The 17,019-nt window shown below is 43.0% G+C and overlaps 1 protein-coding gene across 1 annotated transcript in view; it reads left to right on the top strand.

Annotated features, from left to right (window-relative positions):
• The window catches only part of arap2 (ArfGAP with RhoGAP domain, ankyrin repeat and PH domain 2), a gene marked incomplete in the record, with an annotated part of 141,066 nt that extends 126,741 nt beyond the window's left edge, over positions 1–14,325 (top strand). The window contains 5 exon segments of the mRNA XM_062515960.1: positions 2,540–2,622; positions 4,178–4,213; positions 4,843–4,906; positions 11,773–11,901; positions 12,391–14,325. Of these exon segments, the coding sequence (XP_062371944.1) occupies positions 2,540–2,622; positions 4,178–4,213; positions 4,843–4,906; positions 11,773–11,901; positions 12,391–13,014 (936 nt within the window).
• Between the last annotated feature and the right edge of the window lie 2,694 nt (positions 14,326–17,019).

The raw sequence follows: 17,019 nt of genomic DNA on the forward strand, positions 1-17,019 counted from the left end.
TGACACGTAGTGGGTGTGTAACACACACAGACAAAGACACACACAGACACACAGACACACAGACACACAGACACACAGACACACAGACACACAGACACACAGACACACAGACACACACACACACTTCGCTGGTCCCCCCCCCCAAAATCCAGAGAGAGTGTTGGTCTTAATGACCTATATTAACCCAGTAGGCCATGGCAACTATGCGCAGGGGCAGGGGAAAGTGAAAGGAAGGGCCTGCGATGGCACAGTCTAGGCTACTGGAGGCAGGAGGCAGGGGGTGTTATTGGCACAGCAAACTACTTTTACTGGCTTTATAATCGCCAGTACCTTGTGACAAGAAGGTGTAGCCTCATGACATGTGTCATGTAGGATCACCATGACAACCTCTTGGTAAGGTTTGTAAAGTGCTGCACAGAGGGGACGCATGTAATGGATGCGCTTCTTGGTTACCAGACAGTTTTGAGATTGGGTGCGCTAACGCTAACACGTCTTGCTCTCGTCTCCACACGCACCGCATTTGCTCACATCTCTTCAAGTTTCATTTGGCTCAGACGCTCAAATCACAAAAACGCTGTCAACGGCCAAATAACGTTTAGCAGCCAAAGCGATTTTTGTGACAATATCTTGTGATGTGACGGATCAAAGTTAACGAGATTTGACCTGTAACACCGGTACTACATTCTTTAGATGTGCGGTAAATTTGGTGACGCTGTCCATAGAGGCTGCTGCTAGTGATATTGTCAAGTGTGAAGGTCACATCAAGACTTTCGTTTGCCAATATCTTGTGATGCAAAGGTTCAAAGACGACAATATTACACATTTCTGCCACAATCTCTGCACACACATGATCATCACTTCTGGATATGACCGAGTGTGTGTGTGTGTGTGTGTGTGTTTATATAAGGTATTTTGCAATTCAGATGTAATTCATTGATGGAACAGGTTACACTTCAACTGATCCTTCCGTTTGAAGAAGGATGGGGCTTCTTTACAAAATCCTGTCAAGATAAAAGCTACAATGTCATGTTTTGCCAAATGCTCTACATTCTCGTTTCAAAAGTAGGAAAAGACATTCCCTCCATTTCATAGTAGGAGAACACATGTAAAATTACCACAACAGATGGAAGAGGACTTCACAGCATTTAGCCTGAGGCAATAGCTCTCTCTCTTTCTCTCTCTGTCTCTCGCTCTCTCTCGCTCACACATATATATATATATACACACACACACACACCCAAACACACACCCACACACACACCCACATACACACCCATACACACACCCACATACACACCCACATACACAACCATACACCCACCCACATACACATCTACATCCACACACACACTCACAACAAGGCCTCCTGGGTGTTTGGAGTGCGCTGCATCAGTTGAGTTGTAGTTTGTAAAAGTGTGTGTGGATGTGTTAATAATTGATCTGAGCGAGGTGTGTGTGTGCGCGCGGGGTGGTGGGTGGATAGGCAAAGAGGCGAAACCACTCTGAATGAAGGCTGTTCTTTTCTTAATTAGCCTAATGTGCGCCTGCTTCAGAATCTGGCTAATTATCGCGCTGGGAAGGTGGAAATTATCAGTCTTGCGGAAATTTAATTGATATTCTTGAAGAATAAATTTCTTTTATTGCTTCTTTAAACTCTGCACCGGGGGAGACTGTTCGAGGGTGTCAGGTTGGAATTGACGTGTGTGTGTGTGTGTGTGTGTGTGTGTGTGTGTGTGTGTGTGTGTGTGTGTGTGTGTGTGTGTGTGTGTGTGTGTGTGTGTGTGTGTGTGTGTGTGTGTGTGTGTGTGTGTGTGTGTGTGTGTGTGTGTGTGTGTGTGTGTGTGTGTGTGTGCATATTTTATTGTGCAGTGGTTGTGTATGCATGTCTACATATTTAGTTTCCTTCTCACCTTTAGTTTCTGACATATTGAAAGAACAACCAGTGTTAAGTCAGAAGGAATGTGTGTGTGGAGAAGGTGAGAAGGTGTCAACCACGATGAGATGAAAATAATCCTCTGCTCCCCACGTGAAGCATCAGTGTCATGACTCTTTTTGTCCAATTGATGCTTTTACATACTGCAGATTTATGTTTTTGCAGGATCTTGTCAGATATAGCACTAATTCAATTCTAATTCTTTGTATAATCTGCTTCACTTATACTTTGAATTTTGAATCACTGTCAGACATTGAATGGTTGTGAGTGTAGCTGGTCAAAGATTAGCAAAAAAAGAGGATTGTGACAACTACAGGAGAGAAATAGCTTAAACAGAACTGTAATGTATGGATCCAGTAAGTCCTTCATTGGACAGATTATGAGGACTATGAGGGCCAGGCAAACTATTTCTGAGTCATAATTTGTGTACGTTCACATATGTTAAAGCCGGTGTTCTTGGCCAATGCAAGAATCCATTCAAAGTATGTTATCTATGTATTTATCTAAACATAAAGTAAATATGAGTACTGTATAATTCAACATGAATGTGTAATGTAGCACCATTGTGCCTCCTAACCAGTGTTATTTTTGCCTTGTTTCTTTTAGAGCACTAAGCCAGAGAGGGAGGTGCCTTTAAAGTCAGTGAAGTGCTACCTGGGCGTGAGGAGGAAGATGAAGCCACCCAGCAGGTACAGGCTCCAGAGAAATAGGGGTTGCGTTCCAAACGGCACCTTTAAAGTCTTTACCCTGAGCACTCGTGATGTCATAATGACCCAGATGGAAAGTGATTAGACGCAGACTAGGGAACGAGCACTCAAGTGAGCGCATGTGGACGCGACCATTAATTCCGCAAGGCAACATGGCAGCTGCCTATGCATTATAATGGCTTCAAAAAGAGTGGTGCAAGGCGAGTGCTATTAGTCAACATTAGTTTGGCCAAATTGAGGGACGTAATGGAATTGCTATATGCGTTATTAAGATGGATTTTTAATTATTTGTGCATTATTGCACCGTCCTCTTCTATGCGACTCGCTCTCTCGTGTGTTCCATGTTCTTCCATCTTCTCCAAAGATGTATGGCACCAATGTTCCGCTCGCAGCACATCAACGGAACGGGCCTATCAAAATGGCTGCCTACTTCCATTTATTTTACGCCATAATACAATTGATTAAATGTAATCACCCCTTAACAAAAACAAATTATTGTATTTTTTCATTCTCCCACTAGGAAATGGGATGTATCGCTGCAACTTTATTTTGTTTTAATAATGTTGTGTTATTGTTATTCATGGCTTCTGTCAACACAGTTCCGTTTTTGCAGCTGGGGGGGAAAACAAACAAATAAAACAATAGTGTTCCCCCAATTATCATCCTTCATAATTCTTTGTCTACATGGTTGGAATAGCACAACGTGCAAAGTTAAACGCTCCAATTTGCTCGAGTGAGAAGGAGAGAGGGATAGAGAAGTGTGGCAGGAGAAGGAGAGAAAGAGGGATAGAGTAGTCTGGCAGGAGAGGGGGAAATGCCGTAGGAGGGAATTCAGGGAAGAATAGAGATGGATAGCACCACGTGAGGTGGAAATGGTGGAGGTAAGACAAAACATGATCCCTGTTGTCAGTGGTATCCAACAACATACTACATGTCGGCCTCCTTCATTGTTGAAACAAAATGAATATCAAGCTTTGAAGCAGATTCTGTATTCTGGACACTAATTCAGTATGGTTTGTAGATACAAATGTGATTGCAACCGTTGTCTCTGAGTAAGAAAATTGACAAGGCATTCCATCTGACTCATTTACAAGAAAGTCAGGAGATAAGCTCAGGACTGAACTCAAATTGGTTTAGCGGTGATATCAAATTGCCACCTGATTTTTTAAAAAAAAATTTACACAGAAATCTTTAGTAAATTAGATGTGTTCCATATATTCAAAAAGGTCATACACCTTTGTTTGCCTGGTCTATTTTAGAAATTTTAATAGGAGTGTGGTATTTGTGAAATTAGCTTGATCGAAGGTCATTTGTTTTTAAAACAAAAACATGGAGCTGGCAGAGAGGCTCGGTGTGAATGTATATATCTTTGTAATATCATGAGAACCCAGTGGCAGCGTCGAGTTCTGCTATATTTCTAAATCGATACCAGGCCACTGTCCAACTGTAGCAAATTGCATTGTTTGAGACTCTCTCTCTCTCTCTTTCTATCCCTCTCTTTCTTTCTCTCTCTCTCTCTCTCTCTCTCTCAAAATAGTTGGGGCTTCACAGTGTTTACGGAAAAACAGCAATGGTGAGTGCAATTCGCCGTCTCACAAATCAGATGGTCGATGACCCTTTTTACCCCTGCATTTTCTCGTAAACAGACTCAACGGAGGGGAAGGACACGGGGAGAGAGGCAGAGAGGGGGAGAAAAAAAATCAGATCCATTAAGTTTGGGAAATGAGTCAAGCAGCCGAAGGAAATTGTGTTGCTGTGTGTTTCTGCATATTATGGGGAGGCGAAGGCAGACACAAAAACAGCTCTGTCTGCTCTTAATATCACGGAAACAGGATGTTGTCCTGGGTGTTATGTGAAGTAATGCCTTTGCTGACATGGCCTCTCTTTCAGCTTACCTAATGCAAGCGGCCATTTGGGGATTTACCTCATTCGGCTCCTGTGGCTCTTTTGTGTTAAGAGTCATTAGTTCAGTCCCTCCCTACAAGCTCCTACAGTATTATTTTGATTCATATGGTTATTTGTTGTCTGTATGAGAGTAAATTCCTCTGAGTCACTGATTGAATGGAATTGACTGATTCACTTGTTTGTTTGTTTGTTTGTTTATTTAGTCCCTTGGTGAGTCAACTCTTGTTCATTTGTTCATGAAATAATCATTGTTGTTCATCACTCCATCTCTTTGCCTCCCCCACTCCTCCGTTGCAGGTATTTCTGCTGTGACAGTAAGGAGTCTCGGCTGGACTGGGTCACCTGTGTCATCCGATCAAAGGTGAGCTCAGGGTGCCGTTCGAAACTCCCATTATCTTTGTCCCCTAGCCAGGTCCACCGTGTGCTGGTTCTGTAATTTAGCTGCATGGTGGAGCAGTGGTTAGCATTGCCATGTGCTACGCTGTGGACTGGTTCCAATCCCAAAACACTGTCCTTGACACTTTGGACTACAGTTGTCTACTAAATGCCATTCACATTTACCTTTACAGTAATTTCCCGCATATAAGCCGCATTGTGTATAAGCCGCAGGACAGTGTTTTATGCAAGTTAAAAGAAACAAAACCATATTAACACCATATTTACTGCCCTCCTGTATTAACCTCATAGCTGAAGAAATTTTGCAAAATCAATGCATAAGCTGCGGCTAATAGTCGGGAAATTACGGTAAATGGTGGCGCTAGATACTAGAAACATTAGCGTCATAATTTAGCATAGAACAAATGACAAATCCATTCATAAAAAAACAAATGCTCTGGATCACAGCACTACACAGCAAATAGTTTGGGGTTGGAGGTTTATTAGCATGTACCCTCAAATGTAACTGATCTTGAAATGGTATCAGCTGAAACAGTTCAAATTCGAAAAAAGTTTCTTTTTGGAGAATTTATGACGGAAGGATCCTCTGTGTAACCTTCCTGGGTTCTGTAGAGGCAAGCCAACCCAATCATAAATCCTGCAGAATGTGTTTTTTTCTTTCAAAATGTGTAGACAAGTGCAGAATCTTGTTCGGTTGTTTTCCAGAAATCTCCTGTTTGACAGAGAATGTCCAAAGCACCGTGGGTAATTCTTTTGACGTCTTGTCGTATATGAACCAGAGTTGAACCACTGCGTCATAATCTGTCAAAAGAAATGTTGCATAAATTGATAGCTATTCTATGGGTTTCTCCTGCATCACAGACGTTTGTTCCCACACATAAAAATAGGCTAGCTTTGTAAACACGCTTCTTTAAAGCCGTGTGTGCTTGTTCAGTTCTTATGCACTCAGCCTTTAAGAAACAGGCAGGGGGGAACAGAAAAATAATGCCGTCTGAAAATGCATGAGAAAAAAAGTGCAATGAAAGAACAAGAAATGCACCCCAAGACTCTCGCTCTATCTTTCTCTCCCTCTCTCTCCCTCTCTCTCCCTCTCTCTCTCTCTCTCTCTCTCTCTCTCTCCCTCTCTCCCACTCTCTCTTGTTTTGGAGGTCGGCACTAGCATACATCACATTATCTGTGGAAAGTCTCTCGGCAGAAATAAGGTTGCAGAAGTCTGCTGCGATCTGGGCATCCTCACCCTCCCTTGGATGAGACTAAGTGCCCCCAACAGCTAGCGCTGACAAAGCACACTCACACACGTACACAGATTCATCATTTAAATATTCACACACATGCATATACATGCATAAACACATATTCTCTCTTACGCACATTCACAATTCACACATTCACACTCGTATACACACACACAAACACATTGCGGTTAAATAATGCAAGAACAGAACAAACCAAGGGAGCGGATTGATTCAGACATTGTTTTGATCTCTATACCCTCTCTGGCTAATGCTCAACTCTTATCTGCACTTTACAGATCCTCCGCGTGGCTTTTCATAGCTGCTCTCCTCATATCCTCTCGCACCAGACTCCGGCTCGTTTTTTTATTCTTTTTTTTTTTTAAACAAAAAGAGAAAAAGCGAGGCAAAGGCTTTTCTCCCCCTAATTCTATATTCAATTATTTTTATTGAGTTTCACAAACAAGTGCATATATTGATCCAGTAAGAACATGAGCATGAATCAGAATGCATTCAAAATCAGTGAATCACAAGTGGCACAAATTTGCACACATAATGAAATAATACCTATGCAATACAGATAGGTAGAAAAACAAGCACATACAATAGTAATAATAATAATAATTATAATAATAATAATAATAATACGCTAGAAATGAAAATGAAGACAGAGACAGAAAGAGAAGACAGAGTTAAAAACAGAAAAAAGAGAGAGAAAAAAAAAAAAAAAAACAGAGAGGTGGGAAGGAGGGGGGAGGTGGAAGGCTGTTAATTGATGAGATTGGCTGAGGGGAAGGAGTTACAGAAGTAGTCTAAGAAGGGCTGCCATATCCTGTTATATTTCTGACATGAACCTCTGCTACTGCATCTGAGTTGCTCTAGTTTAAGGTGTGCCATGACATCCTTGGCCCATTGGCCATATGATGGTGGGAATCTGTCCTTCCACTTTAGAAGGATGAGCCGGCGGGCAAGGAGTAATGCAAAGGCCACAGCTCGTGCCTGCCCATTCGGGAGGGGTAACTCTCTCGGGACAACACCAAAAATGGCGACCATAGGATTTGGTGACATGTCCTGGCCACACATCTGAGACAATGCATTAAATATTGAGGACCAAAAGGGGGCAATTGCTTGGCATGAGAAAAACATATGAGATAATGTGGCAGGGGCACTGGAGCATCTTTGGCAGGTGGGGTCTGTGCCTGGGTATATTCTGGCGAGCTTGCTTCTGCAGAGATGTAAACGGTGTAGAACTTTAAATTGAAGTAGGCCGTGTCTCACACAGATTGAAGACTTGTGTATGTTCTCAATTGCTATCTCCCATGTTTCATCTGAAATGTCTGACTGTAATTCTGATTCCCATGCAGTTTTAACATGATTAAGAGAGGGGCTGTGAATACCTTGAATTATAGTATATAGTTTGGAGACACACCCTGGTAAAAGAGGATTGAGACAGATGCAGTTATGCACAGGGCTGTTTGGTGGAGCTGAAGGAAAGGATGTAAAATGCGTCCGTGCAAAGTCACGAATTTGCAAATATCTAAAAAAGTGTGTATTTGGTATGCCATATTCCTTGACAAGATAGCCAAAGGAGGCAAATACCCCTTCATGGAAAAGGTCGGCGACGCACTTCAGCCCTTTCTCAGACCAGAAGTTAAATGCAGAATCAAGAAGGGCAGGTTTAAAATTAGGATTACGGGCTATAGGGATCAATGAGATAGTATGTTTGTATCCAAAATGAACTCTAAACTGCGACCATATTCGAAGGGAGTTGCTGACGACTGGATTGTTTGAGTACCATTTCCTACTGAGTGGCAAGGGAGAGCAGAGTAGTGCGGCGGGGTCCACTGGCCCACATGCTTGTCGTTCCATATCACACCAGTCAGGGCCACGTCCATCCCCGAAGGAGGACATCCAAAATGTGACTTTATGGATATTGGCAGCCCAGTAGTAATGCAGGAAATTAGGTAATGCAAGACCACCGTCTGGTTTAGATTTTTCAAGAAGTGATTTACGAATGCGTGGAATTTTCTTGTTCCAGATAAACGTGCTAATATGTTTGTCTAATTCCTTAAAGAAAGACTTTGGTATAAAAGTGGGGATTGTGTTAAAATAATATAATAATCTGGGCATGATAACCATCTTTATGGAGTTGATTCTTCCTGCCAGCGATATAGGAAGAGATTCCCAGCGTTTAAGATCATCTTTAGCCTTCTCCAGAGCTGGTCTGAGATTCTTTTTAAATAAGTCTGCATACTTTCTCGTCACACACACACCTAAATACGTAAAAGAGTCAGTAGCTACTTTGAAAGGCAGTTGTGTAAGAGAGAGCCTGGTTGCACTAGCGTTAATTGGGAAAAGCAAGCTTTTGGTTAAATTAATTTTATAGCCTGACACCAAACCAAATGAATGAATTAAATCCAGAGCCACAGGGATAGAAGTGAGGGGATCTGAACAATACAAAATCATATCGTCCGCATATAGAGACACTTTGTGAACAATGCCTCCTCGCTCAATACCCAGAAAATCGCCCCTCTCTCGGATAGCTACCGCCAGCGGTTCTATGGCTAAGTCAAACAAGAGGGGGGATAAAGGACAGCCCTGTCTCGTGCCCCTCTGCAGGGGAAAATATTTAGAGATAATGCCATTAGTACGGACTGCTGCTTGTGGTGCGGAGTAGAGGACCTTTATCCAAGAGACAAAGCCAGAGCTAAAGCCAAATTTACTAAGCGCAGTGAATAGGTAGTCAAATTCAATTCGATCAAATGCTTTGTGTGCATCAAGTGAAACAACAACCTCCGGTGTGGGCCCTGAGTCCGAATAGATGATATTGTACAGGCGGCGAAGATTCCCAAAAGATTGTCTCCCTCTTATAAAACCTGTTTGATCAGGGTGGATAATTTTCTGGAGTACGACTTCCAAACGTAGAGCTAGAACCTTAGCCAGAATTTTGTTGTCACAGCAAATCAAGCTAACAGGCCTATATGAGTCACACAAGGTAGGGTCCCTACCATTTTTCAAGAGGACTGAAATTACTGCCTGAGACATAGTGGGTGGTAATGTGCCCTGCTGAAGAGCCTCAGCAAAGACCTTGCATAGCACTGGTGAAAGTTGATTTGAGAATTTTTTATAAAATTCTATAGGGAAGCCGTCAGGCCCAGGGGCCTTGCCACTTTTCATCAATGTGATTGCCTGATTGATCTCAATCTCAGATATGTCCCCATCTAAGGATGATGCTTCTTCTGAGCTCAGTGTTGGAAGTTCGAGAGACTGAAAAAAGCTGGATGTGCACAAATCATCAGGGGTTTCTGAAGAGTATAAATTTTCATAAAATGTCTTAAATTGATTATTAATGGCCATCTGGTCAGAAGTAGTGTTCCCATTAGATACGGTGACTTCAGCTATTAGGCTATCTGCAGCAGACTGCCTCAATTGGTGGCAGAGTAGCTTACTGGCCCGTTCGCCATGCTCATAGTGGGTCATACGCGACCTCTGATAAAGATCCTGAACGTATGCAGATGCTAAAGAGTCAAATTCTGTCTGTAGGATGATACGTTCCTTGTAAAGGTCAGCCGATGGTGTGGCCGCATTTCTCTGATCAATATCTAGGATAGAATTTACTAGTTCAGTCATGCGTCTTGATCTATCCCTGTTGGCACTGGCAGTGTATGATATAATTTGACCTCGAAGGTAAGCCTTCATAGCCTCCCATACGGTCCCTACGCTTGTCTCAGATGGCACATTAATTTTCAGGAAAACATCAATGTTTGTCGAGACAAACTGAATAAAATTTTCGTCAGATAAAAAACGCTGGTTAAATCGCCAATTTCGGTGTGGGGGTACATGATCTGGAAAGCAGAGCTGTAACACTACTGGACTGTGATCTGAAATTACTATACTCTCGTAATCAGTAGATTTCAAGATAGAGAGTAGATTTTTGTCAAGCAGAAAATAATCTATCCTAGAGTAAGATTGGTGTGCTGGAGAGAAAAAAGAAAAATGTTTAGTTGTAGGATTTTTAAATCGCCATGGATCCACGATCCCATAAGTCCCTATGAAAGAATTGATAACTCTGGCAGAATTTGACAGTGACCTAGAGGAGGCCGCCGAACGATCAAGAGAACTATGTAGAACACAGTTCCAATCCCCAGACAAGATTAAACGGTGGGAATTCAAGTCAGGCAGTACCGCAAAGAATCTTTTAAGAAAATCGGCATCGTCCCAGTTAGGGGCATAGACACATGCCAACACCACCGGTACATTGTATAAGAGGCCCTGCACAACAACATATCTCCCACCGGAATCAGCGATAACATTAGACTGAACAAACTGCACCTGTCTGCGTATCAATATTGCGGCCCCTCTACATTTAGCCTGGAATTTAGAATGGAAAATTTGATTCTCCCCCTAATTCTAGTCGTCTAAAGAAGTCTGCGGCAGGCGCAGACAGTGCTAGTTGCTTCAGTGTCAGTGGTTGGGTTTTGGCACTCGGTGGCTCAGTAAGGGAAACTGCACGTCGTCTAAGCCAACATTCGGCACTTTTGCAGTTTCTTGGACACAAGATGGGGCGAGGGGTGAAAGGTCACGCCCTGAAGTGCAGGCCCTGAGCCAGACTTTGTTCTCCTTTCCAGATGGTATCGCTCGCTATATTTCCAAGACACATACAGAGCCATATTCTGTGATGCAGTTTCCATAGAAACAGAATAGGTAGATACAATAAAAAAATAAAAAAAACAGGGTGAGGGTTACAGATGAAAAGTAAAGGTTCAGAGTTGACGGTGATGCCAGGGCAGAAGAGAAGCCTCTGTGTTCTTTGTATTCATTTTTGGTCATTGTTGTTTGTTTGCTGTTGTTTTTTTGTTATTCTGATCTTGAAGATCACAGGACTGGTTTGACCTACAGCATGGCCAATCCATACCCCCCACACACAAACAGAAATCTAAACAAGCACAGCAGACATGCTTTGGTTTCACACTCTGTAAGCATGAGCTGTTTTCTCTGTGCAGCGCAGCACTGTGGCCTGTTGCATGTGAACAGACCTGTGTTGAATGAAGATGACGTTGGGAGTCTTTTGATCCTTTGCTTCCAGCCTCTTTTGGTCAGAGTTTTCAAGGATGCTCCACTGACCCGTAGAACTGTTACAGTGAACTCCGAATCAGCCCAGCAGGAGGATGCACCATTAGCCTCGCATCACAGGCCTTCAACCCCTGGGTTTGGGTTGCATGTACTGTATATATCCAGCTTGAAAAAAAATGACATTTCCTTGAATTCATATGTGTTTACATGTGAAGGATAGCACTGAAAGAGCCTTACAAATCTACTCCCACAAAGCCCAACCTGAATCTCCAATCATAGCCAGTCCCTCAGGCCTGTTAGTTTTCATCTCATTCAACAGTGTCTGTAGACAGTAAAAAAAAGAGTCCGTCGGTACAGTGTGTTTACATGGGCAAAGTTGTGTTTTACAATGTACTGTATGAAGTAACTCTGCTGAAATGCATCAGTGCAGAGTGTTCAGAAACGGATGTACACTCAGTACTGACCCGGGTCGGAAGACGATGTAGTGGACGTTTTTTTAAATCCTCTCTTTTTTTTGCCTCCGCAGCATGGCAGCGACTTGTGGCCCAAAGATGATGTGGAGTGGGGCGCGCCGTGCCCCTCGGGCGTCCGGCAGAGAGCCGTGTCGGCCGTGGGCAGAGGCACCGTCAAAACCACAAGCCAAGGCCCAGCAGAGGTGAGAGGCTCCGGGACCTTTGCGCTCGCCTCAGGGCTAACTGGTCCTGAAGAGCAGCATCCCTTAGTCCGTCTGATGCTTATGAGAGCAGAGCGTTCAGGAGATTTAGGGATCGCATAGATTTGATTGTGAAATTTTAATTTTGAATCATTTTTGTGAATGCATCTTTAGCTGTTTAGATTTACTATATTAATTATAAAATGCGATAATTATTAAACATGATATATACCTATAAAGGCCTGATTTACTGAAGGTTTGCATGTATAAAAACATTCAGAGGCCCTGGTTTCACCTCAGTTTTATTTTTATGTTTGGATCCCTGTGAAAATGATGGCCTCAACAAAATATGTCTAATTAACTCAACAGAGAACAGCGAGACTCGTTAGGTGTTGAACTGAAACAATGCTGTTCAAGTAAATACAATAGCATAATAGCACAGAAAGTTGTAATGCATGTAAATGTTGACAATAGCATTGTTTTCTTTTGTAGAAGAGGAAAGCGTCCCTCAACATTTATGGAGGGGACATGAAACCCAGCTTGGGTCTGATGGGTACGGTTCACCAGCGCAATGCTGCCCTCATAGCACAGTCACTGAAGCAGAAGGAGCTGCCTGGTGCCCCAGACGCAAGGCCTCAAATCACGGCCCATGGAGCAAATCAAACGCGCCCTAAGCCCAAGATGGCCGCCAGGGAGACAAACCAGGCGGACTTCGCTACCAACGTGGAGTTTGGTGGAAAGAGCCAGGCCGACTCGGCGCAAAAGACGGCAGGCGCTAAACCAAACCTGCCGGAGCCAAGAAACAAAATGGCGCCCGGTGGAGCCAAGCAACCAAACTCTAAACCTCAATTTCCATCCGGCGGAGGCCACCACCAGCCGGCGGCCAACCAAAGACCACCCAAAATGACTGCGGCCAGGGAGAAGCAGCAAGACCCTACCAGAGCTCACTATGCTCCCAGAGCTCCGATGCCTTTGGCAGGGGGGGTGCCCCATGGCCTGGCCCAGCAGAAGAAGGCCCTGCTGGGGACAGCAGGAGGGCAACTACCCCCCAACCTCCTCAGTGAACTCAGCACTGTGCTCAGCAAAACAGGCCGCCTCCCAAAGGACGAGAGCTGAACGCAAGAGCAGAAGGTGTGAGTGAGGGAACAAATGATTTCCTAAACTAGTGAGGAAGTGACATGTTGAGTGAGTGCTGTGCTTTTTTTTTATCAGACTGTGGATTTGTGAGAATGTGAACGTTACCGAAAGCTCTTAATGTATGTATTTTAATAATATTATGTTATTTATAGCCCATGATCAATTTTTATATACGTTGTTTATTATATCCTTTTACCTGAGATTTGTGTTAGTTGATCAAACTACATGCATCACCACAACCAAAGAGTTCTTGACGCATGTCTATGCATGATGATAGGCATATAGATACAGTTTCGGATGTTAATATAATGGTCAAGATTTTAAAGGATATTGTTTTCTGTGAGCTGCCATTATTTGTTATTTGTGTGCGTACATGTGTGTGTGTGTGTGTGTGTGTGTGTGTGTGTGTGTGAGTGTGTGCGTGTGTGTGAGTGTGTGCGCGTGTGTGTGTGCGTGCGTGTGTGTGTGCATGCGTGCGTGCGTGTGTGTGCGTGTGTGTGTGTGTGTGTGTGCGTGTGTGTGTGTGTGCGTGTGTGTGTGTGTGTGTGTGTGTGTGCGTGAGTGTGCGTGTGTGTGTGCGTGCGTGAGTGTGTGTGTGTGCGTAAGTGTGTGTTTGTGTGTGTGCATAACTGTGTGTCTTGTATGATTCCCATGGGTGTGTTTGCACGCCAAAGAAACCTCAAGTTACACACTACGTACTTTTAAGGCAATGCATTATCATAGGGCAGAGAAAAATATATATTGTAAGCACTTGTCTCACACTGAGAGTATTGCAACCAGTATGTTTTTGATGATATTCATGTTCAGGATACATTTCAGTACTTCTGGGATTTATATACTCCAGAAATGACGATGAACAACAGCATCCCTCTCCAGTCACTTTTCCGTTTTGACTGCTATAGGTGATCTAGCTATTAGAACAAGTTAAACTCATTCCTTACTCAAACACATGTAGGCTTTAGGTCTCCATCATTTCCGTGGTCAAGGTTTGTGGTTTTCACATGCTGGGAAATCCAATTGGAGACGAGACCAATTTCGTTGCCTCCTCCAGTGAAGGAAATTCCAATTAATCCGTTTGACTGATGGAATTGACTTTGTTGTATGACTGCCATTTTATTGCTTTCTTGTTTTTTTTTTAGACAGGAATGATTCCATTTTTTGGTGTATGTGATAATTGGACATGATGGCATTAGATCAGTACATGTTAGCACAGTGAACTAAAATGCCTCTACATAGTGTGTGTTGATTCTCTTTAATTCAATAAACACCTCCTGTTTGAGGGGACATTCTAAATTGGCACTTACTGTGGTCGTTATGTCTGAGTACAGTCTAATGTGTTTGCAAAGAGGGCTTGTCTTTATGTCTAAGTTTATGGGTCTTAGCAGATGTTTTTCTCCAAAGCGACTTACGATGACATCAAGAAACATTACATTAACATTTAAATTAACTGTAGCAGGCCTTAGGCCACTTCAAAATGACTGAACTCAGGGCAGGACCAGAGCACACAAATAACTTTTTGAGACAATCGACTAAAGTTTTGACACGCAGCTCATATAACATATAGAGGAAAATGATGACTGAGACTTTAGCTACTTTGACGTTTCTTTGGAATGGCTGCTTTTGAAACCAGGCTGCTTAGGTCAAGTAAGTAGTGTATAGAAAACAGACACTCTTGAGCTCCTCTTAAGAACCTTCTAAAAGGAGAGGTGGGAGACGAAGCCTATAGTTCTTCACATCAGCTGAATTGAGTGTACTTTTCTTGAGCAAAGGGATAAAAGGGATCCATCCCCCAGATGGATTGCTATCTCTTCCAGGGTATGGATTGATGCCTCTTATTCGTTTCCTTATTTGTAAACTTATTTTTCATTTTGATCTTCCTAGCACACCTGAGGTCTTTACTTTACTTCTGTGTGTTGTTTGGGGGGGAAGGGTTATTGTGTTTCTCGTATGCAGCGGTTTAACATGGATCAAACGACACTTCAGAACCTGTGAAGATGTTCTTGCTGATGTGGAAGTGCAATTGGGAGGTGATACATTCGCCAGCCCTTTACACTCTGGGATGTGCAAGAATGTCAATATGGCACACCATGTCATGTGTAACTTTCTCTTTCTGTGTGTGTGTGTGTGTGTGTGTGTGTGTGTGTGTGTGTGTGTGTGTGTGTGTGTGTGTGTGTGAGAAAGAGAGAGAGAGAAACAAAGACAGCGAGAAGGAAAGAGAGAGGGAATATGCTCCCCTGACTTTGCGGAGGGAAGGTCACCATATGGTGCAGTGCGCAGGTGAGAGGAAAAGAGTAATGTGATTGAAATCATTACAGACAATTACACACGCCGCTCTGACTTTGTCTCACAGAGGGGAAGGTCACGTCATCTCTCGTCATACAGTGCGTGCTGGAACAGTGTACAGATGTGCAACCTTGTTCCTGTCTGAAGCCTTCATGTCTGCAGTCTGCACTGAAAAGTATCTCTGCCAGTGCCACATGTGCAACCTCGTTTCTATCTAGAATCTTCATGTCTTGAGCGAAGAGTATCTTTGTCAAACCCTGGAACCTTGATTCTATCTGGAGACTGCATGTCTACCACCAAGAGCATTTTTTTTGCCAAATGTGAAAACTCAACAATTCAGTGAGTGAAGAACTGACAACAACATAAATGACAAATACATTATATACATGGTACATTATTTTACATTATGTCATAACAATGTATACACAATTTCAACAGATTACATTTGAACATTTGAATGTATGTAGAATCATATGGCACATTTGTTATGCAGTAGTCTGTGTTATTGTACAGTACTTGTCTTTTTCATGTCTGTGTCCAGGGGCCCAGTGGCTCATAATGGGTCCATGAATGCAGGTAATTGGATAGGTGGAACAGAGAGAGGGCGCAGAGCCAAATTTGTGTTTATTTTTTCTCCCAAATCTCGTGTTCTAACATTAGTTTGATCAGCGCACCATTTCATATTGGACCTTCAACAAGGGTTCAAAGAAAGGAGGGATTTCTTGTCTGTAGCCTGCAGCACACACACAGTACAGCATGTTTTATAGATGATTCCCTGAGTCAGTAAATATTGAATATTCGCTGGAATCAAGTGTAAATAGACCTTTAGAATTACCCAGCAAGAAAAGAGAGGTGCAGCCGTTGGCTCCAGGGCCTTGGAAATCTGATGAGTCACCAAGACAATCGGCAACCTTGCAGGAATGCCACGATCAAAACAAACTTTTAATAGCTGATTCTCTCAGATAAGGCTGCTGCGAGAGCATTTAAAGAGGACTTTGCTTTTTTAAAAAATACTCACTCAAATGGTGTGGAAAGAATGCAGATGCTATTGATTAAATTACTTGCTTTAAGTCGACGTGCCCCCACCCCCCCCCCCCCCCCCCAAAAAAAAAAAAGGCAGCAGTTGAATGCCGTGTTGTAGTTCGATGCTAGTTGGTGTGTGGAAGGTGTTTTTAAGGACTAGGAGGAGTGGTGATTGTCACATACTGTAGATCGTACACCCAATTCTATGAACATCCACTGCAGTGCTCTTCACAGCATAGGTTTAATGCTAGTATGGCTTGTTTGTATTGATAGAGAATGACGTGATGATGGTATTACACTCAAAGTGATGAAGCTTATTTGGTTTTATGGTGATATCTGTGCAATAAAAACCAACAACAACAACAACAACAAAACTGACCTGGTAATTTCCACAAAGATTATGAGAAATTGAGCCAGTGGCTTCTAATCATGATCCGCATTGAGATGCTCTATCAAACAATATAGCCTCAGTCTGTTGTGGCCTAGTCCTTGATCATTCATCAGTTTTTTTTCTAGTAGTTTCAAGTGGGTTTGTTTACCAATGAGCTTGGCTATCTCCCCGGTAACTAACTTCTCTCCAGTGCCTCGTCTCATCTCCCAAGAGACAATCAGCACCGCTTGGATGGCGAGCTCTCCTCTCTCATCTCTCCTGCCCCGCTATTGGCCATTCAAATCAGG

This window comes from Sardina pilchardus, chromosome 16 (assembly GCF_963854185.1).
Source record: "Sardina pilchardus chromosome 16, fSarPil1.1, whole genome shotgun sequence".
Taxonomy (NCBI): Eukaryota; Metazoa; Chordata; class Actinopteri; order Clupeiformes; family Clupeidae; genus Sardina; species Sardina pilchardus.